Genomic DNA, 27,097 nt, shown 5'->3' with positions numbered 1-27,097 from the left:
GTCTATTAGGTCCATTTCATTCATGACCTCTGTTAGAGTTATTGTTTATTTGTTTAATTTCTGTTTTGTTTGCCTGTCTTTTGTTGAGAGTGGGGTGTTGAAGTCTTCCGCTATCAATATGTGGGTATCTATGTGTGTTTTAAGTTTTATTAATGTTTCTTTTACAAATGTGGGTGCCCTTGTATTTGGGGCATAGATGTTCAGAATTGTGATGTCTTCTTAGTAGAATTTTCCTTTGATGAGTATGAGGTGACCTTCCCTATCTCTTTTGATGAATTTCGGTTGAAATTGTATTTTATTAGATATTAGAGTGGCCACTCCTGCTTTCTTTTTGGGTCCATTTGCTTGGCAAACCATCTTCCAGTCCTTTACTTAGGGAATGTCTATCTTTGTGACTTAGGTGTGTTTCTTGTATGCAACAGATTGTTGGGTCTTGTTTACACATCCATTCTGTTAGTCTGTGTCTTTTCATTGGAGAGTTGAGTCCATTGATGTTGATAGAGATTAATGACCAGTGGCTGTTAGATGCTTTGATTTTGATGTTGGCTATGGTAGAGCATTTGTGTGCTTGGGTACTTTTAGTTTTGCTATAGTGAGGTTATTTATTTGCTGTGTTTTCCTGAATGTAGTTAGCTTTTTGAGGTTGTATTTTTTTTTTCTTCTAGTATCTTCTGTAATTCTCGATTTGTGGGTAAATATTATTTAAATTTATTGTTGTTGTTGAATATCTTGTTTTCTCCATCTATGGTGATTGAGAGTTTTGCTGGACATAGTAGCCTGGACTGACATCTGTGTTTTCTTAGGTTCTGAATGATATCTATCCAGGCCCTTCTGGTTTATACAGTCTCTTTTGAGAAGTCAGGTGTGATTCTGATGGGTTTCCCATTATATAGTACATGGGCTTTATCCCTTGCAGCTTTTAGTATTCTTTTTTCTTCTGTGTATTTCAGTTTTGATTATTATGTGGCAGGAGGATATTCAATTCATTAGGTGTTCTATAGGCCTCTTGTATTCTTATAGGCTTCTCCTTTAAGTTGGGGAAATTTTCTATTATTTTGTTGAAAATATTCTCTTGGCCTGGGAGACATGAATCTTCTTTTTCCTCTATTTCTGTTGTTCTTTGGTTTTGTCTTCTCATGTTGCCTTGAATTTCTTGGATGGTTTGTGTCAAGAATTTTTTAGATTTAACCTTTTCTTTGACAGATACATCTTCCACACCTGAGATTCTTTCTTCCATCTCTTATAGTCTGTTGGTTTTGCTTACCTCTGTAGTTCCTGTTTTCTTTCCTAAGTTCTTCCTATCCATGATTTCTTCCATTTGTGTTTTTTTTTTAATTTTTCCAATTCTATCTTCAGATCTTGAACCGTTTTGTTGATTTCCTGTATCTGTCTGACTGTATTTTCCTGTTTTTCCTTCAATTATGTCACCTGTTTGAACATTCCTCTTTCTTTTATGTCTTTCTGTGATTTAATTAGTTCCTCTCTAAAGAACACAAATTGTTTGGCTGCATCTTCCTGTATTCTTTATGGATGGCCATAATGTATTTGACTTTATCTTCCTTTATTTCTTTATGCAGTTTATTTGTTTCCTCCATTTTCCTCTTCATAAAAATAGATGTAAGGTCATCTTCTTGAATTTCACATATGTTAGGGTGTCAGGGTTACTTGCCTCTGGACAACTGGGTTCTAAGGATGCCATCTTGCTTTGGCTTTTGCTGGTTTTGCTTTTACGATGACTCTATCCATCTGGCTGTTTGAGTTATTGGCTATTAGTTTCTGGTGCCTACTGGAATCCTGGGGTGGGGAGAATCCCCTTGGCAGTAAGATGGTTGTTCCTGAAGAAGGCCTCCTCAGCTGTTTGGGCATAGTCCCTGGATGGCAGGAACTTCTCAGGGAATAGCCACAGCTCACCTCAAGTGTATGGAACTGTGGAAAAATGGGGGCTTTTGGTAGTCAGGGGTCTCTCCTCTCATCAGGAAAAATCCTGGAGACAGCTACCATGCCACTAGATTTCTTGCTCTGAATTTAACAAGCAGCTGCTGCTTTTATACTGTGTTTACTGGGGGCAGCCCTCTTGAAGAATCATGGAGCCCCATGGTATGGTCAGTTTAGGTAGTGAGACAGGTTGTGCCTTGGAGCAGTGTCTGGTTGCTGATCCCATGGGTCCCAGGCTTCTGCAGGTATGAGGTTGGAGCTCTGTGCTCCAGTACTCAAGTGGTAATCAGTGGCAGGTGAGAGCAGCACACAGACATGTGCCCAGAGGCTAGAGCCCAGAGCCAGTGGGAACCCAGAAATTTTCTGGGGATTAACTGGGTGCTCTGAGGTCTGACTTGATGTTTCCTTCACCATGGGGTACCTCCCAAAAGGAGGTGTTTGGGGGCCCATAATTCAGTCTGGGATGGTGATTAGGGCATGCAGGCTTGTGGCTCTGGGCTAATGACAGAACCCCTGCTGAGACCCTAGAACTCTTCAATGGTTTAGCTGGGTGACCTGAGAATGGACCTGATTCTTTCCACACTGTGAGGTTTCAGCTCATCTGGGAAACAAAATTTCTGGTGTTTTAGGGTCCACAGTTCAGTCTGTTGGTCCCTGTGCAGTCATTGCTATCCTGCTCTTCAGACATAATGTCTTCTCGATGCCACCATCTTGGATTTTCTGAAAAGTTTTTACTTGTATCAGATACACACACAATATTAGGTAAAAGTGGAAAACAAATTCCAAAGATCTGGGGATATATGTCATCCATTTTCAAAACGCCCTGGAATACATGATCCAGAATGCTATACTTCAAGCATGGTATAACATTAATTAACCAAAACATAAAAGATAAGCATGGAAAAAAATATGAAATGACCTGTGAAGCTAGAGTATTAACTTGAACCCGAAGTGAAGATTGTATAAACATAAAGAAGTGAGGAGAGATATAATACATAGACTGGCTTGGTAAATCTTGTTATCTTATAAGCAGAGCACTGAATGCAAATGTGTAAATTTATGTGTAAAATGTTCTTATAAAATGAAAGTTTGCAAAAGCAGAGGAAATAGTGGACCAAGGATTTAACCTCGTCGCCTCAGCACCCCAGAAAGATACAAGATTTCCTTGATGCAGATAAACATAGTTTCACAGAGGTGGCATTTTAGGCTCTTGTGTATAGGTAGTTGCCATTGGTGCCATTCCTTGTCTAGAGGTAGGGAGCCTCTAGACTGGTAAATGAAATGTCCAGAGCATGGGTCTAAGTGCAAAGGATTCACACCTCTCTTCTCGGACCAACAAAGCTTTTTGGATGAAGTGTCTTGTTTCCTTTCGGTAATGTTAGTACTGATCCAGGATGTCTGGGCTTTATATATAGAACATAGAAAAACTAGACCAAACTAAAGGATGGGTTTGTGTTGTATTTACCATAGGAAAACAAGTACAAGAAATCATAATAAAATTTCATTCCTACCATCTGGAAGATTCGTAATGGCAAGATGGAAAATGAAAGTAAGAAAGTATGACTGTAAGAAAATTGCAAGCAAAACACTAAATTGTTTTAAAGGCAGTCAAATTCTGGTGGAACATTTAGCCAATAGGTTTTTTTTTCTTTTTTTTTTTTTTTCAGGCACTACAGTAGCACAGGAAAATTTAAAGCTATCATACAAGTCATTAAAGCAATGCTAAAGAATTACTTTACAAAAGTGAATATTAAAGCAAAGCTCAGAAATCCACAATAGTCTAGAACGAAGTGAATGTCAAGGAACAAAAGAAAGAGAAGTCACTAAATAAGAGGTAAATCTGAGATAAGAAAGTCTCCACTCAGGGTCAGCAGCTTTCGACCCAGAGAAGAGCATGTCTGATTGCATGCGGGTTGATGCCCCAGGTCCCGCCTCTGAGAAAAAGGTATCGGACAGGTCTGATGATCTTTGGGTGGATGAAACCTAAATGAACATCAGTACAAAGTCCCAATTTATTTCTAATATCAGAGATCAGACCTCTACTCTTGCCTGATGCGTCTAAAACAAAAAGGGGGAACTGTAGAGAGCTGCGGAATGCTATGCCTTAAAGATGGAGCTGGTTTCCGCCTTCCACCTTCCCGATGGTGAGTGCTCTCTGTCACGATCAATTCCACATTTGGCTAAGGCTGAGGATCTGGCTTGCTTCCATCTATGTGGACCTATCTGCATTGCCCACGTGGCACACCTGGGTTGGCTACCCAGAGGCTATTTAAGCTGTGGGCTGGCTTTCCCCAGGGTCCGAGGATTGTTCAAGGTTCCTGAATAAACTGCATTGAAAAAAAAAAAGAAAGTCTCCACTTATCTAACTTAAAAAAAAAAAAGATTTTAAAAAGTTGAAAGTTGAAGGTGGCAGCGTCAAACACCATAATAAATTGAAATGGAACATAGGAATCTTTAATCGATTTGTAAAGAACTACATTTTTGTGACCCCAATAAGTGATTTCCTCAAGTGGCTTCTTTTACTCACTGATGCTATTTTTGTTCAGCTTTCCCTACATTAACTGAAGCTAAATATTCACATATAAAGATGTTAATTTTTTTTGCCAAACATTAAACCCAAGATACTATTTTTATTAATTAATTGAATTTACTTCTCAGTCATAAGTCCCTTTCACTTCTCTTCTCAGTTCCTGCCTCCTTCTAGCATCCCCTCCCTCTGTTCCTAAAAATAGTGGAATTCCCTTGCTCAGATACCCCACCTCATCTATTTATATTAGGCTTTAGGTTTTCTGCATCTTAACCATTCTGTCAATCTTTGAAGATATAAACATTTACATTGGTTTCTACTGCCCAACTAAATGCACAAAAAAGTAATAAATTAACTTTTGCTAACCTGATAGTATCTGGAGCATTAAAGAAACATCTAAATTTTGAAATTCTCCAGGATACTTTCAAGTGAATCATTACATGTTTATGATATGCATTTAATAAAGAACAATCCTGCTTTTTGTTCATATTTTAACAACAACCCATCACTCATATTTCATAGAATTTAAAGATAATAGCAGTAAAAACTACACAAGAAACATTTCAGAATAATTCATTTTCCTCATAGTTTTCTATGAGTTAAAGGAAAATGCCCAAAAGTTGCCTATACACATGAGCCTCAGAAGTAGATCCACTGAAAAGCCTTGGGTCAGTTTTGAATGTTTCCTTTTATTGTGCATCATAAAGTCTTAACTTTGTGCTTGTCCTTCTCCACTTTACTTCACTTTTCTTTTCTATTGACAAGGGCCCCCTTATCCATCTATCTATCTGTCTGTCTATCTATCTCTCTATCTCTATCTATCTATCTATCTATCTATCTATCTATCTATCTATATCTATCCAGACATAAAAATATAAGTATTTTTATGTTAAGAAATGAGAATTGGCCATTGAGTTCTTGTCAAAGGCAGCCCGGTACCCCTTATTAGGGAACCCACTTGGAAACTGAGCAGTCTACAGGTCTCCCCTGAGCATGGGGGGTGCACCCTTGTTAGGTCAAAGAGGAAGATTATGCAGCCAGGCTTGATGAGACCTTATGGGCGAGGGTGAGATAGATGAGGAGGAGGAACTTCCCTATCAGTTGACTAGGGAAAAGGCATAGGGGGAGAAGAGGGAGGGTGTGCAGACTAGGAGGAGATGAGGGAGGAGGCTGCAGCAGAGATACAAAGTGAACAAATTGTAATAAATAAAGAAATAAATAGATTTAATAATAGAAAGGAGAATTGGTATTGTTATCTTTTATTTAAATCCAATATTTCTCCTTTTTTCTATCTTAAATGTTTTGTCTTAGTTATGGTTACTATTGCTGTGATTAAACACTATGACCACACTGAAATGGGAAGTAATTTTTTTACTTTGCTTACAGTATCTTAACACTAATCGTCATCATCATCATCATCATCAATAACAACAACAAAATAAGACATGACAGAAATTAAAAAGGCAGAAACTTAGGGGCGAGAACTCGTGCAGAGGCCATGGTGGAGTGCTGCTTACTGACAATTTTTGTTAGATACGGTGGGAAGTGAACGGGATGAAAAGATGAGAAAATTTATGTGAACGATTTTTAATCTTTAGTTAAAAATGATAAACCTCAGTATTATATAAGTTCCAAAAGAGTAAAAGTATATATGAATGATATGTATGTATGTATGACTGTAAAAACTATTAAAATCCTCAGAAAATTAAAATAATTATAACTACATGGCATATTACCTCAGAAAAATAAGTTTGAAATCTAGTTTCTATTAAAACCAAGTAAAAATAATAATGAAATTGTGCCTTTTCTTATAAATGAAAGAAATTAATTTAGTATCCCTTGTAAAGGAAAAATGTTTTATGAGTCATTGTAGATTAAGGTAGAAAATGAAAGCTAGGATAATTCTTTGTCCTCAGAGCTACACTAAAATAATCCTAAAGAAAACATTTCTACTATTGATAGAAAACTGATTCTCCTGCAAAGACATATGTTAAATTTTAGGAAATACAGGAAATATAAATGAGTTTTTAGTATCATGTTTGTAGCACATGTTTACATCTTTCACGGAGGAGATTGGAGCAGCAAAAGTATTGTGCTATAATTTCATTAAATAGTAAAATGTGTTTGATGACAGACGTATTGCCTGAAGAAATCATTATGTCGTATACTGCAAAGGGTATCCAGCTTAGTTTTAATGGATTATTGTGTACAGTTTATATTGTACTTTCAAAGACTGTATTTTCATTATTTAGTTTATTTTTAATTTAATACTCCAACAATGTCATGAATATATGCAGTGTGTTGTCACCATATTCATTCTTCATAACCTTCTTTTGTCTTTCTCACCCTTGCCTATTCTGTTCTTATCATATTCCTCTTCCATTTTAATGGCTTTTTTTTTTACATTTTTGCTCCATTGAGATTAATTAAGGTTGCATATATGAACACAGCTAAGAAAGTTAGACCACGGGAAGTTTATCAATAGCGACACCACTAAAAAAGATGGTAATGATATCCCTTTCCTAGAAACAATTAAACTGACTCTTCCTGAACTTCTCATATTCCCACAGTCTAATATTAATGTTGGAAAAGAGGAAATATAAGATTTTAGTATCAAATTCACACTAGATTTTTAAAACCTCAATGAGGCAGGATGGAGCATCAAAGGTACTGTGCTGTAATGTCATATAATGTTCATAAAATAGTGAAATGCTTTTGATGACAGAATAGTGTTGGTTGAAGAAAGAACTCATTATGTCTTGACTGCAAAGGGTAATGTGCAGCTTAGTTTTAATAGATTATTGAGTACAATTCATATTTTGTACTTTCAAAAGTTGTGTTTTCTTTTCTTCTTTTCTTTACCTTTTTAAAGCCAAGTTCAGAGATTTGAAGCTACTCCGTGTTCATAATTGCATCAGCAATGCGATATGTAGAAGAAAGCCTTTCATAACACTGCTACCCTCCATAGATTCTTTTTTTTTTAACTTTTTAAATTGATTTGTGTGTGTGCGTGTGTGTGTGAATTTCACAGTATTCACCCCAATCCCACCCATGTCCCCATCCCTGAGAATCTGCCCTCCACCATTGCAACCTCCCCACTAAGGGAAAGATACAAAACAAAACCCCAAACAAAACAAACAAACAAACAAAACATATTGTTGTGGAAGCTTTGGTGTGCCACATTGTTTCACACAGTCTATCCTTTTATTCTTTTGTCCCTCTTCTTAATATGCGAAAATCCTCAGAAGTTGTGAAGGAAATTTCTTACTTAGGGTTGAACACTCAGACATTACTTCTTTCAACAGGTTGATTCTCTTCATTAACTACTGTCTAGTATAAAAGGAAGCTTCTCTGTCCAAGGCTAAATAGTAGCATTAGTATCCAGGTCTAACTTAAATATGTAAAAGGATGTATGGATATAGGTTTATTTAGCCAAATAAAAGTCATAGATGTAAACTATGGCTTCTATGTGACATGGCTTCTTGTCCTTGACTAGCAGGAAGAATCATATTCTTTCTCAACAGGTCTCAACTACAATCTGTGACTAGGTACATCAAAATTAGTTATGCTATGTGCATAGTGATTTCACCAGAAGATATAGATTGGCCAGAAGGTCAGTATTGTAGTATGCTGCTTTGAGCAGTATAAAACAAGTGACTTTTTTTTTTCTCCAGGAGCCTACATGGCTTTGGAGAATATGAATATTTGGAAGGATGTATGCTAGCAAGCAGTAAAAACTTCATTCTCTGTTTCAGACTGAGATCAGATCTATGTGTCCTGTATCCAAAATTCATGTTTGTTTGTTTTGTTTTGTTTTTCTGCATTGGGTCCAGAGCGTCTACTTTTGGTAAGCAAACAAGGAAAATAGTAACAGGAAGTATTTTGTTGATGCCTCTGGAAATGCCTGACCAAATAGCACAAATGGAGACAGGGAGGCATGCCAAACTTGCCAATGGTTTTAAAAACCTTTGACTTCTAGGACTATCATTATCTATCCACGCAGAATACCTTTGTTTAAAAACATTTTATCCTCATCATCATTATCATCATTACTTTTAAATTTACATCATAAATTTAGTATTTGATCAAAAGCTGCTGGTTGCTTCTTTGCTACACCTTTTGCTTGCTGAACTCAGTGTTCTGTGCTTTATGTGCATTGCCTAAAAGAGATCCTGTGCCTCTTTCAGGCTTGTTCTGAGTTCTGTCTCTGACTATTTTGCTGCCATGTTTACAAGTGATGTTTGTGAAGCCAAGCAAGAGGAGATCAAGATGGAAGGCATAGACCCAAATGCGCTCTGGGATCTGGTTCAATTTGCATATACAGGTACAGAAAAATAATTATAACATTATATTGATACCATGTTTATTTAACATTGGTTTTAGGTCTTTCAAAGCTAAATAAAAGAAAAGGCTGAACTTGTATCATTAAATTTTACTTGCAGACTACAAAATGGGGAAATATCATTGTTTCTATTTAGTGAAATCACAAATGTATAAAATAATTTTTGTATTTTTTCTGCTATAATTACACAGAATTAGATATATGAGTAAAATCAGTATTTGGTGGAATGAAGATTAAAAGGAAATAGAATTAGTCATTAAATAGAAAGTTGCTGATAGACTAGGGTCAGAGAGAAGGGGAGGAGGTCCTCTCATATTAGTGGACTTGCAGAGGTGCAAAGGGGGAAGAGGAAGGAGGGTGGGAGTGGGATGAGATAAGGCAGGGTCCACAGCCACAATACAAACTGAATAAATTGTAATAAATAATAATAATCAATAAAAATATACAAAAAAGAAAGTTGGTCAGAACATTAAACGTATAAAAAAGATCTCTTTAGAAATATGAGTTTAAATATTCTCATTTTTTGATGTGCTAATTTGATGTTAAAATTTTACATGACCTTTCATATTTACATGACAATTACCTGATGAGGGGGCAATAATGATAGCTAGAGTCTGGAAAATCAATAGCTTCGGAGAGTTGTAAAGTTTTTGTAATTTATTATATTTATATATTTTATTAGTCATTATGTTATTTGAAAATAAACAAATTTTGTGTTTGTTGAATATGTGCAATTCAGAGCTGTACTGGGGAATGATATAATAAATATGCCAGCTCTTTCCTCTCCAGAATATCACAATTTTTTTGGAACATAGAAGAGTTACAAGGAAAAAATGATTTAATGTCTCAGAGGAAATACCTAAAGAAATGATAAAAATGCATGAACTATGAGTACAGAATTGAAATTAGCTTCAGCTATGTGATATGAAATCAGACATTTCTGGTCCCAATAATTTTAAATTATGATTAAACTAAGCAAAATTTTCACTATAAAAATCTTTCAAAGATTTTTCTTGAAGGCTATTGCAATAGTGGAAAAAGACCTTTAATTAAGTCTGAGCATAACTAGACTAAATTAAGGGAGCAGGCTTTTAAGCCCTGGGATGAGGAAGAAAGCTCATTGACTCCTTGTGTTGTCTATTTGGTTTTAGCAGAAGAAAAGTCAGCTTTGCATATCTTTGTTGTAGAGGGTAGTCTCAACACTTACCAACTCCCTGAAGCTTGCGTTTCAAGTCACTGAGAAAAATGCTCTTGGAATCTAAAACTGGAAAAAAAAATTTGAAAACACAACTCAAAGAAATAGAGAAAATGTATGTGCAACTCTAAATATATGAAATAAATGTTCTTAGGAAGACTAAGGTCTATAAGCTTAAAAAAAAAGCTCGTCTTCGTGTTTTCTTAAAAGGAGGAAACTGTTAAGAGCTTCACAATTTAATTACAATTTGTTTATATCTCTGTGCTAAGTAGCCACAGACAACAATCAGTCAAGCTTGGATAAGGAGTGACTCAGAAGACCACAGCAAACCTCCATGACCCTCTGGCTGCTAATGGATTCTGGATGATTTGTCTACACTTTTGTGATGACACATGAGCTCACCAGACTCCGGTGGATACTTTGGAAACTGATGGTACCAAACCTGGTCCAGATTAAAGGAACTGAGTTACAAAGAGGAATGGATATGAGAGGGAAGTTAAAAATAAGAGTGAGGGTTAATATTGAAAGGAAGGATAGGAAAAGGTAGGTGTGAGGGTAACCAGAATTCTTTTTATAAATGTGTGATACTTTAAAGAAGAAAAACAATAGATGTTATTCTTTAAATTTTTATTCTTGTTTCCTAGAATAAGGGAAGGGTAATACAGCTAATATTTTAGAGATCCTTCCAGGAAGAGAAAAGCACAGTGACCATATCCAGTTTTCATGCACTTGCAAACTTACCTTTGCATAGAGCAGAACTAGGCCAAAGACACTCACTACCTTTTTATACAAGGTTAGATGCTGTTTCAATGCTTCCTGCTGAGGGTAATGACCCAGATATGGCTCTACTTTTAGAAGAAAGTAAGGACATAAAGTTGCCTCTCAGCTGCACTGGCCCCATAGCCTTTCCTCCTGAGCACATTTGTACCAGTGCCTGTACCTCTAAACACAGCTGTATCAGGGTATTGATGCATTCTCAACTGTATGTTTACATAAGTTTTCTGGATGAACAATGGATTCTAGTAATAACAGTACAGAAATTGTAGGGATGGCCTCAGATATGTACTTGGCTTTGTTACATAAGATGTAAAACATAACAATGGAAGAAATCAGTGTTCATTTCAACCAATTGAAAAAGATTCAAGATTCCTACATATGTCTAATTAGAAGACTGTCTCCATGATCTGGAAGACTAGTTTGAAAAGACCTAAAATAAATGCAACTCCCCAAAAGAACTAGCATGTAGGAAAGTAAAACACCATTCATTTGATAATATTTTCTTTAAACTATTTCCTCCCCACTCTCTATTACCAAAAGGGATCTTGAACTGGTTCATTTTCTTTATTATTTAAAAGTTAAAAGGCACACAAAATCTTGAGCATGAGGTAGCTGTAGAGAAAATGTAAATAGAAATGTAAATATAATCATCAGTTAAAGAAAGGCTTTTATTGGGGTGAAAAAAAAAACACATATAGCAGGAAATAGAGATCAAGACGTCCACAAAGCAGAAGGGGAAACCCTGTATTTTAAGTCCAGCTTTCTCTTTTGAGCCAGTGGTATTTTAAGCCTCTTAGGGAGTTTTGGTTTGGTCAGTTTGAAGAAAGACATTAGGGCTGATTGGCTCACAGCTGTTGGATAAACATTTCCTCATCAGGTCTTGAACTTGTTGAGACAGTCTATGAGCAAGGGCCTGGGTTTTCAGCTTCCAGGCTTTTATCTCATGTCCAGAATTTGAAGGAGTCAGCCATCTTGGAAGTCCTTGATCTTTGTTGGCTAGTCCCTAAATAATGCAGTCTTTAATGATTGTAGAGTTTGAGAACCTTAGATAAAAAAAAAAAGCCATCTTTCAAGGCAGTGTTTAGCTGATAAAAGTTGATTCATTGCAAAATGTGAGAAATACATTCTTTACTGCTTTCCTAAACCAGGGATTTAAATGAGACAGTATTAAATCAAAAGTTGGGAAAATTTAGCAAGAAGTAAATAAGAAAACATTGATGTGATTTGTCCTAGCTGCTATTAGCCAAAAAGTTCAATAGTGTTAACAACTCAAATAAAATGAGTCACTTTAAGGAAGGATATATACAAATGAAAAGCGTAATAGTTTACAATAAAATGCTTGTATTTTTGGATATTTTTAGTGCATAAAAGCATATACAAAGCATCTGTTCTCCCTTTATTCCATTTCTCCTTTTTTTATTAATTTATTCATTAATTCACTTACATTCCAATTAGAGTTTCCCCTCCCTCCTCTCCTACAAGTCCCTGCCTCTCAACGCCTTGCCCACCATAACCTTGCCCACCCTTCCTTTCTCCTCAGATAAGGGGAGACCTTCTATGGATATCAACCCCCACCATTGGCATATCAAGCTTTAATAGAACTAGATTCATCTTCTTTACTTGAGGAGAGACAAAACTGCCAAGTTAGAAAAAAAGAGAACCAAAGACAGGCAACAGAGTGGGAGAAAGCCCCCCTGCTCCTGATATTAGCAATCACATAAAGACTAAGCTGTACATCTGTTACATATGTGAAAGAGACCCAGGTCCATCCCATGCATATTCTTTGGTTGGTAGTTTAGTTCTGTGAGCTGCTACTTTGAGCCCAGGTTATTCAATTCTGTAGGTTTTCTTGAGCTAACTTGATCTTTCTTACCTCTTCAATTCTTCATCTCACTCTCCCACAAGCTTTCAAGAGCTCTGCCTAAAGTTTGGCTGACAGTCTCTGAATCAGTTGCCATCAATTCTTGCATGAAGCCTCTATGATGAAAGTTATGCAAACCTCTTGTCTGCAAGTATAGTAGAATATCATTAATAGTGCCATGACAGCATGGGACTAAGTTGGGCCAGTTATTCATTGACCATTCCCATCAAAATTACAACACAATTCTTTACACATCTTGAAAGAACAATTCTAACCTTCATATAGAAAACAAACAAACAAACAAACAAAAAAACAGAATAACTACAACCATCCTGTAAAATAAAAGAACTTCTGGAGGTATCTCCATCCCTGACCTCAAGTTGCACTATAGAGCAACAGTTATAAAAACTGCATGATGGCATAGAAACAGACTGGAAGGTCAATGGAATCTATTCAAAAACCTAAAAATAAGCAACACATTTACAGACAGCTGATTTTGACGAAGAAGCCAAGACCAAACAATGGAAAAAAGACAGCATCTTCGACACATGGTGTTGGTCTAAATGAATGCCCACAAGGAGAAAAATGCAAATAGATTCAAACTTGTCACCTTGCACAAAACTAAAGTCCAAGTGGATCAAAGACCTCAACATAAAACCAGACACACTAAATCTCTTAGAAGAAAAAGTGAGGATAGGATAAGCATTGAAATTACTGGCATAGGAGACAACTTCCTGAACAGAACACCAACAGCACAGGCTCTAAGATCAATAACACATACAACAGGACCTCATAAAACTGAAGAGCTTCTGTAAAGCAAAGGACACTGTCGTCAGAACAAAACGACAACCTACTGACTGGAAAAAAATTATTACTAACCCTACATCTGACAGAGGACTAATACCCAGAATATGTAAAGAACTAAAGAAATTAAACATCAACAAACCAAATAGTCCAATTTAGAATTGGGGTATAGAACTAAACAGAGAATTCTCAACAGAGGAATACTGAATGGCAGAGAAACATTTAAAATGATGCCCAACATCATTAGTCATCAGGGAAATGGAAATCAAAATGACTTTGAGATGTCATCTCACACACAGAATGGCTAAGATAAAAAACTCAAGTGATAACACATGCTGGAGAGGATGGGGAGAAAGGGAAACACTCCTCCACTGCTGGTGGAAATGTGAACTTATACAACGACTTTGGAAATCAATCTGGTACTTTATTACAAAACTGGGAATAGTGCTACCTCTGGACCCAGCTATACTATTCCTGGGTGCTCAACCATACAACCATACAAAAATGACATTTGTTCAACTATGTTCATAGCAGCTTTATTTATAACAACTACAATCTGGAAGCAACCTAGATGTCCCTGTACTGAAGAATGGATACAGAAATTGTACATTTACATGATGGAATACCATTCAGCTATTAAAAACAAGGAAATCATGAAATTTGTAGGCAAACAGATGGCACTAGAAAAGACTATGCTGAGTGAGGTATCCCAGAAGCAGAAAAACATGCATGGTATTTACTCACTTATAAGTGGATATTAGCCATATTATATAAGATAAACATACTAAAATCTACAGATCTAATGAAGCCAAATAATAAGAAATATCCTAGGGAAGATGCTTAATCCTCATTCAGAAGGTGAAAAAGTGTAGACACTGGAAGTGGTAGAAAGGAGGAAACAGGATGAGAGCCTACAACAGTTGTCTTCTTCTTTTTTTTTATTGGCAATTGTACTTTATTTATTTATTTATTTATTTATTTATTTATTTTTGTTCTTCTCAATGCAGTTTATTCAGGAACCTTGAACAATCTTCTGACCCTGGGGAAAGCCAGCCCACAGCTTAAACAGTTGTCTTCTAAAACACTCCACCTAGCAGGAGATTGAAGCAGATGTAGAGACATACAAGCAAACTTTGGATAGAGCGCAGGGAGTCCTATGGAAGAAGGGGTCATATGAAAGGAGCTGGGGTGGACAGGAGAAACACAAGAAGACCAACAAAGCCAAATGAATAGAACAGAACAGAACAGAACAGAACAGAACAGAACAGAACAGAACAGAACAGAACAGAACAGAACAGAACAGAATAGAATAGAAGAGAATGAAACGGTGTCCGGGTGGGGGGTAGCTGCAGAGACTGATGCATCAACCAGAAACTATACATAGAGAGGACTAGATTCCCTGCTCAAATGCAGCCTATGGACAGCTCAGTCTCCATGTGGGATTCCCTAGTAAGAGGAGAAGAGACAGTTTCTGTCATGAACTAAGGGGCCTGTTCCTTAATCAGTTCTCCCTGGTAGGAAGACACAGCCAGACTGCAGAGGAAGAGAACCCTGAAGGGACCTGATAGGCTAGGATCAGACAGTAGGGGAGGAGGACTTTCCTTACCAGTGGACTAAGAAAGACAGAGAGAGAGAAAGAGGGAGGAAGGATGGGACCAGGAGGAGATGAGGAAGGAGGCTACAAGTAGGATACAAATGATTTTTGTAAATAAAACAAAACAAACAAACAAACAAAAACAGGCAATGTTAGTCATGATGTGAATAACATTCTGTTAATTAGATAGCTAAGGAAATTTAAAAAATTCTTAAGGATTTTCCATTTAAGTCTATTTTCACTTTATCTCTAGAAAATTGTTTATGATATGTTATGATTTTGGTGAATAAATTCATATGCAAGCAAGAGAATGCTTCTTTTTTTCCATTTTTCTTCATTTATTTCACTTTTATTGAAAATATAATTTTTCCCATACAATATATGCTGTTTAAGTTTTCCCTCCTGGCCTCTTTTCAGATCCTCCCCTTTTTCTTATCCAATCAAAATAACACCTTTTTTTCACTAGAATACAAATAGACATGCAATAATAACAACAAAAAACATACTAGAATATAACAAAACACACAAACAGAAATGAAAGGACCAAAGGACAAGCACAAGAACATGAAGACACTAAGACACATAGGTAGACACAGAAAACAGATACAACAAAATCACCCAGCATAATTGAAAAAGACCTGTAAATGGTTTTAAAAAGTATTGTAAAACAAACAACAACAAAAACCTTTGAAAAATGTGTTTGAGGCAGTTCATTTTATTTTATCATTTATTTAGCATGGGCCTGCCTTTAAGTATAGTTAACTACTGGTAGAGTGTAGTAGTAAATATATTTCCTTTAAATATGGTTTTCAATTTGAGATAGTTACTAGGTTAGAAATGGGGGTTTGTATCCACTTTCCCTCAGGACTGGGACCCCATCTGGCTTAGCCTTGTGCGTGTAGCTGTAGTTGTGTCTGTCTGTGTATTCATATCTGTGTTAGTCCTGTTGTGTCTAAAACAGCCTTTGTGTTACTCATCCCACCCAGCTCTCAGTCTTTCTGGCCCTACTTCTTTAGAGTTCCCTGGTTCCTGGAGTAGTTGATGAAAACATTACATTTAAGACTGAGTGTTCCAAAGTCTCTTGTTCTGCAATGTCCAGTTTTGGTCTCTGTTTCAATTCCCTTCTAGTGGAGGATGAAACTTCTTTGATGATGGATCAGCAAGGCACTGATATATGTGTATCCTAAAATGTTAGGAGTTTGTGTGTTTGCTTGCTTCCCTGCTTCATTTCCTAAGCAGAACTGCAGTATTATGTCTCCTCTACTTCCATAACCATAGTAGTATCAGGTTCTGGCCATCTGATAAGTGTCAGGCATGAGTACCATTTAATAGAGTGTGTCTTCGATCCAATTATATATTTGGTGGTTATTTGTAGAACTTTTGTGCCAATATTGCACGACTGTATCTTGCAGGCAAGTACTACTGTCCATCAAAGTGTTTGTAGCTGGGTTAATGTTTACCTTTCTCTTCTCATAAGTCTAAAGAGTGCCATCCAGTACCATGATCACTAATCAGTAGATATGTTAGTTATAGGTAGGCACCACCTCGGCTTCTCAATGCTCAATGTGTTGTGTAGGTAAAGACCTTCAGCAATAGGGCTTTACCATCAGCTTATGAGGAGATATCAATAACTTTGTCAATAGTCTGGATTGATTGGTGGATTGCTTGGCCAACAATTCAATTAGAGGTGATATATCTGAATTATTAACTATTTATCTTCTTAGAAGCACAGGGTCAAATTGATTTAAAACTTTAAGAAACATTTTACTCTACAGACGCCTCTCTTAATTGCTTTATTCACTCGCATGCATGAACTTGGATAGAATCTGTTTTATGTGTAGAAAAGTCTTTGATTATATATAATGATGTTGAAACTCTTCAGGAAATATCTCATAAAATATCTACAAAAGCATGGCATCAAGGAGGAAAAATAATTGGACTTTAAAGATAGCATTACTTCACTTTCAAATCACTTAGGAACTACTTAGAGATGATGAGAAAGTCAGACATGACACCCTGAATATTAAATTTTCTGATGAATTCCTGAAGATGCTAAGGATGTATAAAGCTTAAATTACAAAAGTATTTGAAGAATAACAATTTGTTATTTTAAAAATGTATTGACAAACTCATTTTCTTTTTTTTATTTTTTATTTTTTTTAATTTTTCATCAATTACACTTTATTCATTCTGCATCCCCCCATAAGCCCCTCCCTCCACTCCCAATCCCACCCTCTCTCCTCCCTCTGCATGCATGCCACTCCCCAAGTCCACTGATAGAGGAGGTTCTCCTCTCCTTTCTGATCTTAGTCCATCAGTTCACATCAAAAGTGGCTGCATTGTCCTCTACTATGGCCTGGTGAGACTGCTCCCCCCCCCAGGGGGAGGTGATCAAAGAGGAGGCCAATCAGATTATGTCAGAGGCAGTCCCTCTTCACATTACTATGTAACCCAATTGGACACTGAACTGCCCTGGGCTACATCTGTGCAGGGGTTCTGGGTTATCTCCATGAATAGTCCTTGGTTGGAGTATGAGTCTCTGGGAAGTTCCTTGTGTTCAAATTTTCTTGTTCTGTTGCTCTCCTTGTGGAGACCCTGTCCTCTCCAGCTCTTACTATTTCCCAGTTCCTACCTAAAATTCCATTCACTCTGCCCAACAGTTGCCCATCAGGCTCAGCATCTGCTTTGATAGTCTGTAGGGCAGAGGCTTTCAGAGACCCTCTGTGGTAGGTTCCTAGGTTGTTTCCTGTTTTCTTCTTCTTCTGATGTCCATCCTCTTTGCCTTTCCGGATGGGGATTGGACCTGAGTGAGTTGTCCCAGAAGCAAAAAGACAAACATGGTATATACTCACTCATATAGACATACAACATAGGACAAACCCACTAAAACCTGTGCATCTAAAGAAACTAAGCAAGAGAGAGGACCCTAACTAAAATGACAAACTCATTTTCATATAAACCTAAAATGTCTCCTTAATTACTGCAGGGAACCATTTTTTGTTTTTGACAGTATATATAGAATGCTACATCTGGGGCAGGGGGTGGAGCTGCAGAAACTGATGAACCAACCAAGAACCATGCACGGAGACGGCCTAGACCCTCTGTCCAGGTGTAGCCCATGGGTAGTTCAGCCTCCACATATGTTCCCTGGTAAGGGCAGCAGGGGCAGTCTCTGGATTGTTCTTTCATCAAATCCCCTTTGTGAAGTGGCCTTAGCAGGCCACAGAGAAAGAAGATCCAGACAATCTCAGTAGAATAGGGGAGACAATATCAGTAGAATAGGGGAGGGGCATAAATTGAAGGATAGAGAGGAAGAATGGGACCTGAAGGAGATGAGGGAGGGGACTACAGCTGGGATAAAAAGTGAATAAATTGTAATAAATAATCATAATTCAAAAATAAGAAAGAATGCCCTATCAGTGAACTTGGAGAGATGAGGGAGGAAGGGTGGAATTAGGAGGGAATGAGGGAGGCAGCTACAACTGGGATACAAAGTGAATGAAATGTAATTAATGTAAGAAAACAAAAATTTAATTTAAAAAAAAAAAAGAATGCCTCTAATGTTTTTGAAATGCAGCCTGGACAGATAGGAATATGTAATCTGAGAGAGATCAACACTAAGCCAATAAGCTTGTTACTAGAATATGAATGGTAGAAAATAAACTTAATATTTCATTCTCAATCATACAACACTTTTGCTGAGTACGTTATGACAGGAGTTCATAAGAATGACATATGACTCTCTTGCGCTCACAATAATATGGATCACTTAAATTGATATCACTATTCGTATATTGTGACTTGTTCTCAGTGCTTTTCACCATCCTATGGCTATAAGCCCCTAACAGAGTGGATTACAGACAGCAGAGATATTTGAGCAGGTTAAAATGTGATGCTCTGTAGACAGACTGACAGATATTGTACTATATCATGTATACTTTACTAGACACTAAGTAATAATGCCATGCTGAATTACACATGAAACATATGCTTAATTAAGTTTGTAATTTACCACCCAAAACAATTATTTTGGGGTATAAACATTTTTGATATATAGAGAAGAGTTTTCCCTGTAAAATAATAAAATAAAATGAAATAAAGCAACTATATTGGTTTTACATACATGTATGAAAATGTGCATGTTGGTAATCAAATTTTAACCAGAGATGAAAATTTAAATAAATAATATTTTCATTAGATGGACTTAGGGTGACTGTACTGTAAGGCTGCCTTCATTCACTCTTATAACTCTTTTCTTTTGGTTCATCTCTTACATCATCCTTGTACCATTGAAAATAAACTGTGCTCATTGATGATTGAGGAAATAGAGTTCTAACAAATATGGGAGGTAGAAATGCAAGGTTACTAATACAGTGTCAGGTCCTGGGGACAGCAGATAAGGACAAAGTTCAAATACAGGAAGCTGCCCATCTAACAGGGGTAATTTTAAAAAGGAGGATAGGAAATTAAACTGCCTAACAGCAATCTTTAATCATACTGAAGAGCTAACATGTTGGAAAAAATGCTTGCGTACCACAGAAGTTAAAGTATTTGTACATGCAAAGGGAATGGTAAGAAAGCTTATGCTTACTGCCAACATTTCAATGAAATAAATATCTGTACAAAGGCACTGAGATATTTAATGTTCTTTTAATATTAAATGTTTATACATTATATTTATTATAAACTTTATCTGCTAAATTGCCCCTGACTTCTTTATTATACTTAAAAATAAAACAGTGCTTCATTTAATGACTGGTTTAATACACTTTATGACTAGTTTAAATTTAATTAATTTAAGTGACATAAATTATGCAAGCACATTAGCAGAATATTAATTTTAAGCTTAAATAATTCAATAGACAATAAATTCTATTCTAAATCTAACTAGTCATCAAAGACTGGTGCCCTATCATTGTCCATTGTTTTAAAACATTGAGTTAGTTAGTTTTATAGAATGTTTGAACAATTTGAATATTCAGTGTAAAAATAAAAAAAATAAAATCAATTAGCAAATAGCTTTGTCTTAGCATTTTTTTATATGTTTAGCAGCCCACCAATATGCGTAAAACTGAATTTTGTAAGACTAATTTCGGGAAATACTTTTTTAAAGTTTATATTTTTAGACACTGTATGGAGTTTAATTGTTATTTGACAATCTCTTGCATTTCACAAATTGACTGCTCAGTATAGATATGTGTTTCTTATTTACAAGTTTTAAGAATGCCACAATGCAACTCATAACGACTTTATGAGTTTTCGGTGTGTTAATATAACCCAATTCTTCTTGCCAAGTTTGACTCATTAAAGAGTTTGGACTCTCACATTCAGGGTGAGGAGCCTTAGAAATGCTCAACTGCCTTAGTCACCAAGGAAATGAAAATCAAAATGACTCAGATTCCATCTCACACCAGTCACAATGGCAAACAGCAAAATCTCTTTTTTTTATTATTATTATTTTTTTTATCAGTTACATTTTATTAACTCTGTATCCCAGCCGTGTCCCGATCCCTCATTCCCGCCCAGTTCCTCCCTCCCTCCCTCCCTCATCTCCACCGTGCCCCTTTCCAAGTCCACTGATGGGGGGGACCTCCTCCCCATTCATCTGATCTTGTTTTATCAGGTATCTTCAGGACTGGCTGCAAAGCCCTCCTCTGTGGCCTAACAGGACTGCTCCTCCCTTCGGGGGTGGGGAGACCAAAGAGCCAGTCATCGAGTTCCTGTTAGAAATAGTCCCTGTTCCCCTCACTTTGGGAAACCAATTGGTTACTGAGCTACCACAGGCTACATCTGAGTGGAGGTTCTAGGTTATATCCATACATGGTCCTTGGTTGAATGTCAGTCTCAGAAAAGACCCTGTGCCCAGATATATTTGGTCCTTGTGGAGCTCCTATCCTTTCCCCATCAGACTAACTCCCCTTCTTTCTTATGATTCCCTGTACTCTGCCAAAGGTTTGGTCATGAGTCTTTGCTTTGAAAACAGTGCTAGTTAGAGTCTTTCAGATGCGCTCAGTAGACTCCTGTCATACGTTCAATGCACATCCCATCTGTCTTTCTAAATGAGGATTGATCATCTTACCCCATGTCCGCTCAATTGATTATCTTTTTTAGGTGTATAGAATTCATTATGTTTATCATATCTCAAGTGACAGCACATGCTCGTTTGGGTATGCAGGAGGGGGAACACTTCTCCATTTGCTGGTCGGAGTGTGAACTTGAGAAACCATGTTAGAAATCAATCTGGCGCTGTCTTCGAAAATTCGGAATAGCTTTACTCAAGATTATACCTGTCCTGGGTATATACCCAAAAGATGCTCCACCACACAACAAGGACACTTGATCAACTATGTTTATAGCAGCTTTATTCACAATAGCCAAAATCTGGAAACAGCCCTAGATGTCCCTCAAATGAAGAATGTGTAAAGACACTGTAGCACATTTATTCAATGGAACACTACTCAGCAATTAAAAATAAATAAATTACTAAATTTGCAGGCAAATGGAGAGAATTTGAATAGATCATCCTCAGTGAGTTAACCCAGAAAGAGAGACAGGGTATGTATTCACTTACGAGTGGGTTTTAGCCATATAGTACAGAATAAGCATACTATGAGACCCAGACCCAAAGATGATAAGTAACATAGAGGATCCAAGGGAGGATACAAAAATCTTACTGGGAAGGAAAGAACAGACAGAGCTAGTGAATGATGAGAGTGAAGATCTCTAGAGAAAAGAAAAACAGGGTGGGAGTTGTGTCTGTTACAAGCTGGAGATCTAAGTCAGGGTAGGCTCCTGGGAGGATATGAAGGGTAATCAAGCAGAAACTCATATTAGCAGAGGCCATAGAGACTGAAGAGGATACCCACTAACTAGACTCATGTCCTAGCAGAGGAAGAGGAACACCAACCCATCCACAAAATCTAGACCCCAAATTTATCTTGCCTACAAGATGTGCAGGGAGAAAATTAGAACACACAGAGCAGAGATTGAAGGAATGCATAACCATTGCCTGCCCCAAACAAAGACCCACCCTATTGGCGAGGGCCAGCCTCTGACACTATGAAAGATACTCAGCTAAACTTGCAAAGAGAAGCGTGTTTTAGCTCTTCCCTGAGAGGTGCCACCCAGCAATGCCTCAAAACAAATACTGAGGCTCACAACCAAACATTGCATGGAATGTATATGGAGTCTTGTGGAAAAGTGTGAGTAAACAGAAAAGTTCCTGGAAGTGACAGGAGCTCCACAAAAAGAACATTAGAGAAAGCTAACAAGGGTCCAGAGGGACTTGCTGAGACTGAAGAATCAATCAAGTACCATGCATGAAATGGACTTAGGCTCCTTAAAAAAAGACGTAGCCGATGGGCAGCTTAGGCCTCCTGTGAGACCTCTAATAAAGGAAGTGGGGACTGCATTGGGCACAGACTCACTTGACAGCATTAGGCCACATGGGAAGAGCCACAAGCCCAGTGCTGGTACAACTTGATGAGCTGGAATGGATGGGAAATGGAGCTCCCCTTTCCCTTAGAAAATAAGATAAGTTGACCTCTGATGTACACTACAACTTTCTTCTCTGGAACATTATGGCTGCAAGGACATAACAACCCAAAATTGCACTCATAGAATAGTCATGTGAAACATTATTTTTCTGAATGAACATTTTACAAAGGAGAAATCTTAAAGCCATTTAAATAAGCGACCAGTTTATGACATTGTCCTTGGTTTCATTAGTAAATATCACTGCTCTAGGCAGCTCTGAAATTCAAATATTTAAATAAGCAAGGACTTGAGATTATGTACAACTTAATCCACAAAACGCAGAAACACCCCAGTGTACTTCTCTTGAGTTCTTTTTACTCTGAGACGTTTTATATTAAATCTATAAAAATTATACTGGACATTTTTTTCTTTTTAATTTGACAAAACCTACAGATAAAATATCAAACACTGAAGATAAATATCATACACTTTTTCCAAGTTTGAGGAAGTTTTAAGTACATTTGTGGATGTGCACTGAGATAGTGTTCAAGCAGTTTGGGTATTTATATTTCTTATTACTGTATTATGACCAAATACCTAAAACAATTGATGGGAAGAATTGGTTGTTCTTATGGGTTCCATTTCATCATAGTGTGGAAAGAACGACAAAGTTTGTGGTTCTGAAATCATGTTTTTAAGTCTCCTTCATGCGCCTATAGCAGGAATCCGAGAAAAAAGGAGAAGTATGTAATATAACCTACAATAGATCACCACAGATGAGCGTAAAGCCTTTTCTCTGCTGCCCAGCCCACTTCTAAAGTTTGCACAGCTTTCAAAATGATGTTACATTCTAGGAATGAAGGAGCTAAACCTGACCCTGTGGGAAACATTTACAGTTCAAACTATGACTGAAGCCAAGTGGCAACTTATAAAATGCTGTGCCTTCAAGGTAAACTATAATTAACAGCATAAAATTGCATTCCCTCCACATTAACAGTATTCACATATTTTTAGGAAAGTTTAAAGTGAAATGCTTGGCTGATTTCGCCTTTTTAGCATCTAAGTGTGTGAAATAAATAGCCAAGTTATAGATAGATAAAGAATATACCATGCATGAGCTAGCATAATTTATGAGCATGCAAGCTCAACACTTACTATTATTCCATTTGTGCTTTCTGGCTTCTCTACCATTTCTTTTCTAAGTTGAAAAGTATAAAGAATTTTAACTATTTGAGATTAACGGTGATAGTTCAATTTAATAATTAAAACTAATAATAATTTACCTTAAGTTATTAACACAGGACTATAGAAAAAGATCATAATACACTATACACTCAAAACTTAAAAAGGAACTATGTGAATACATTTATCATTTGTATTGATTGTTTAAAGACAGATAATTTAACCAGTTTTTAATAATAATATTATATATTTATGTATAAGAATATTACAAGGAACCACAAACTGTAAGACTGTAGCATCTTTATATTGGAATATCATCTTTAAATATTTGTTAATGAAGAAATTGCATAAATTGCCTATGTGGCCTGACATTTTGTTACATTCCTGTGTTCTCAGCATCTCCCAAGGTGGACTAGGAAGATAAAGTACTTGAGGGCAACTTTGGATATATAGTAAGTTTGAGCCTGACTTAGTCTGTTTAAAACAGTTTCTCAATAAATAGATGGATAGATGATAGATAGATAGATAGATAGATAGATAGATAGATAGATAGATAGATAGATGGACAGATAATATAATAGTAAAAAAACTTCATTTGTTAAAAGTATACACTTTGCTCAGTTTGATGTAAGTACGTAGTCATAAAACTGTAATAACTGTCAAAGTAATAAACACATCATTTGACAACAACGTTTATAACGATTACCCTTTCGTAATCTTCTCTTTATTTATATCCCGAACACATACATAGCACGAAAGACCTAAATGTTTTGTTTTGTTTTTTGGTATAAAGTCTTTTTTTTTCTTTATTAATTAAACTTTATTAACTTTGTATCCCCCCACCGTGGTTCCCTCCCTCCTCCCATCCCAATCCCTCCCTTCTTCCACCCTCTGCATGCATGCCCCTCCCCAAGTCCACTGATAGGGGAGGACTTCTTTTCCTTCCTTCTGATCCTAGTCAATAAGGTCTCATCAGGAGTGGCTGCAGTGTCTTCCTCTGTGGCCTGGTAATGCTGCTTCCACCACAGGGGGAGGTAATTAAAGAGCAGACCAATCAGATCATGTCAGAGACAGTCCCTGTTCCTATTACAATGGAACCCACTTGGATACTGAACTGCCATGGGCTACATCTGTGTAGGGGTCTTAGGTTATCTCCATGCATAGTCCTTGGTTGGAATATCAGTCTCAGGAAAGCCCCCAGTGCTCAGATTTTTTGGTTCTGTTGCGCTCCTTGTGGAGTTCCTGTCCTCTCCAGATCTCACTGTTTCCCACTTCTTTCCTAAGATTCCCTGCACTCTGTCCAAAGTATGCCCATAAGCCTCAGCATCTGCATTGATAATCGGCAGGGCAGAGCCTTTCAGAGGTCCTCTGCGTCAGGCTCTTGACTTGTTCCTTCTTTTCTCCTTCTTCGGATGTCCATCCTCTTTGCTGGATAGGAATTGAGCATTTTAGCAAGAGTCCTCCCTCTTGATTAGTTTCTTTAGGTGTACAGATTTTACATTATTCGTCTATATGAGTGAGTATATACCGTGTGTATCTTTCTGCTTCTGGGATAGCTCAACCTCATTAGCCATTAGGGAATTGCAAATCAAAATGACCCTAAGATTTCACCTTATACCCATCGGACTGGCTAAGATAAAAAACTCAAGAGACAACACATGTTGGAGAGGTTGTGGAGAAAGGGGAACCTTCCTCCACTGCTGGTGGGAATGTAAATTTGTACAACCATTCTGGAAAGCAATCTGGCGCTTTCTCAGACAACTAGGAACAGCGCTTCCTCAAGATCCAACCATACCACTCCTTGGCATATACCCCAAAGAGTCTCAAGTACACAATAAGGACATTTACTCAACCATGTTTGTAGTAGCCTTATTTGTAATAGCCAGAAGCTGGAAACAGCCCAGATACCCCTCAGTGGAGGAATGGATACAGAAACTGTAGTACATCTACAAAATGGAATATTATTCAGCAATAAAAAAACAAGGAAATCATGAAATTTGCAGGTAAACTGTGGGATCTGGAAAAGACCTAATTCTTGCTGCAAGAGATTGCCTTGAAACTCTTCCTTGCCATGTTTTTTGAAATTATATTTATATTGTTTCCACCTCCCCTTTCCTTCACTACATATATACCTTTACTTGATCCTTTCACATTTCATAGATTATTGTTTCATCAATTGTTATATACATATGTGTGTGTATCTTTCTGAAATCATAAGTACAATTTGCCCACTCTATATATTTTTCATGTTTTCATAACTTTGAAGGATCTTTATTTACTTGTAATATTTGTACTAATTTTCCGGGAAATTTCTTTGCATTTATCATCATTACTTTTCACTTAGTATAATCATGTTTCTAGTTAATATTTCAGTAACTTCTTTCTTATTACTGTCATGTGTTTTTTTGAGTAGTTATAGGTCCAATTGTTGTTGTGACTTGTCAGTACACATGATTGTGTTAAGGTGTATGATAATTTTTTTATTTAGTCTAAGCATATGCTTAATTGAATAGTATAGCATTAAAAAAGCTGTAAGTGGGAAACCATTACACAAAATAGTTGTGGTGTTTCATAAACCCAGGAGCAGCTCCAATGCGAGCCATGGTTCATTATCTTTCATTGCGTGCCTGTTGAATATCTCCAGAAACATTGATGATATTCAACTCTTCTCACCCATTCACTGCTGCTGGAAGAACAAGCAAGCAAACCAACAACAAAAAAATCCTTCTTAAATTTTTCTTGCCTTCTTACTTAATTCTGATTATTGGATTTTTGAGTTCTTCATATATTCTGAACAGTCATTTGCATTTTTTTAGGTACTTTTCTAATTCAAGGCTCACTTTTTATCTCCAACCATTGTCTCTTTTTTTAATTTAATTTTTTTTTATTATTAGTGACATTTCTTTAACTCTGTATCCCAGCTGTATCCCAGCTGTATCCCGCTCCTTCATTCCCCCCAAAACCCTTGGTCCCTCCCTCATCTCTTCCTTTCCCCTTTCCAAGTCCACTGATTGGGGAGGACCTCCTCCCTTTTCATCTGACCCTGTTTTATCAGGTATCTTCAGGACTGGCTGTGAAGCCCTCCTCTGTGGCCTAACAGAACTGCTCTTCCCTTGGGGGGTGGGGAGGTCAAAGAGTCTGCCATTGAGTTCCTGTCAGAAATAGTCCTTGTTCCTCTTACTATGGGAAACTAATTGGTTACTGAGCTACTCGGGCTTCATCCAAGCAGAGGTTCTAGGCTATATCCATACATGGTCCTTGGTGGAGTGTCAGTCTCAGAAAAGACCCCTGTGCCCAGATATATTTGGTCCTTGTGGAGCTCCTATCCTTTCTAAGTCATTCTTTCAACTCACCTTCTTTCATTTGATTCCCTGCACTCTGCCCAAAGTTTGGTTATGAGTCTT

General features: G+C 37.0%; 1 protein-coding gene across 2 annotated transcripts in view; it reads left to right on the top strand.

Moving 5' to 3' along the window:
- Klhl1 (kelch like family member 1) overlaps positions 1-27,097 on the top strand; it is a 416,934-nt gene that overhangs the window by 155,621 nt on the left and 234,216 nt on the right. For both annotated transcript variants that reach the window (XM_060391518.1, XM_060391519.1), the window contains exon 3: positions 8,650-8,786. In XM_060391518.1, coding sequence (XP_060247501.1) covers positions 8,650-8,786 — 137 coding nt within the window. The remainder of the gene's footprint in view (positions 1-8,649; positions 8,787-27,097) is intronic.

The sequence above is a fragment of the Meriones unguiculatus genome, chromosome 9 (assembly GCF_030254825.1).
Source record: "Meriones unguiculatus strain TT.TT164.6M chromosome 9, Bangor_MerUng_6.1, whole genome shotgun sequence".
Taxonomy (NCBI): Eukaryota; Metazoa; Chordata; class Mammalia; order Rodentia; family Muridae; genus Meriones; species Meriones unguiculatus.
This window is presented reverse-complemented; position numbering and strand designations above follow the sequence as displayed.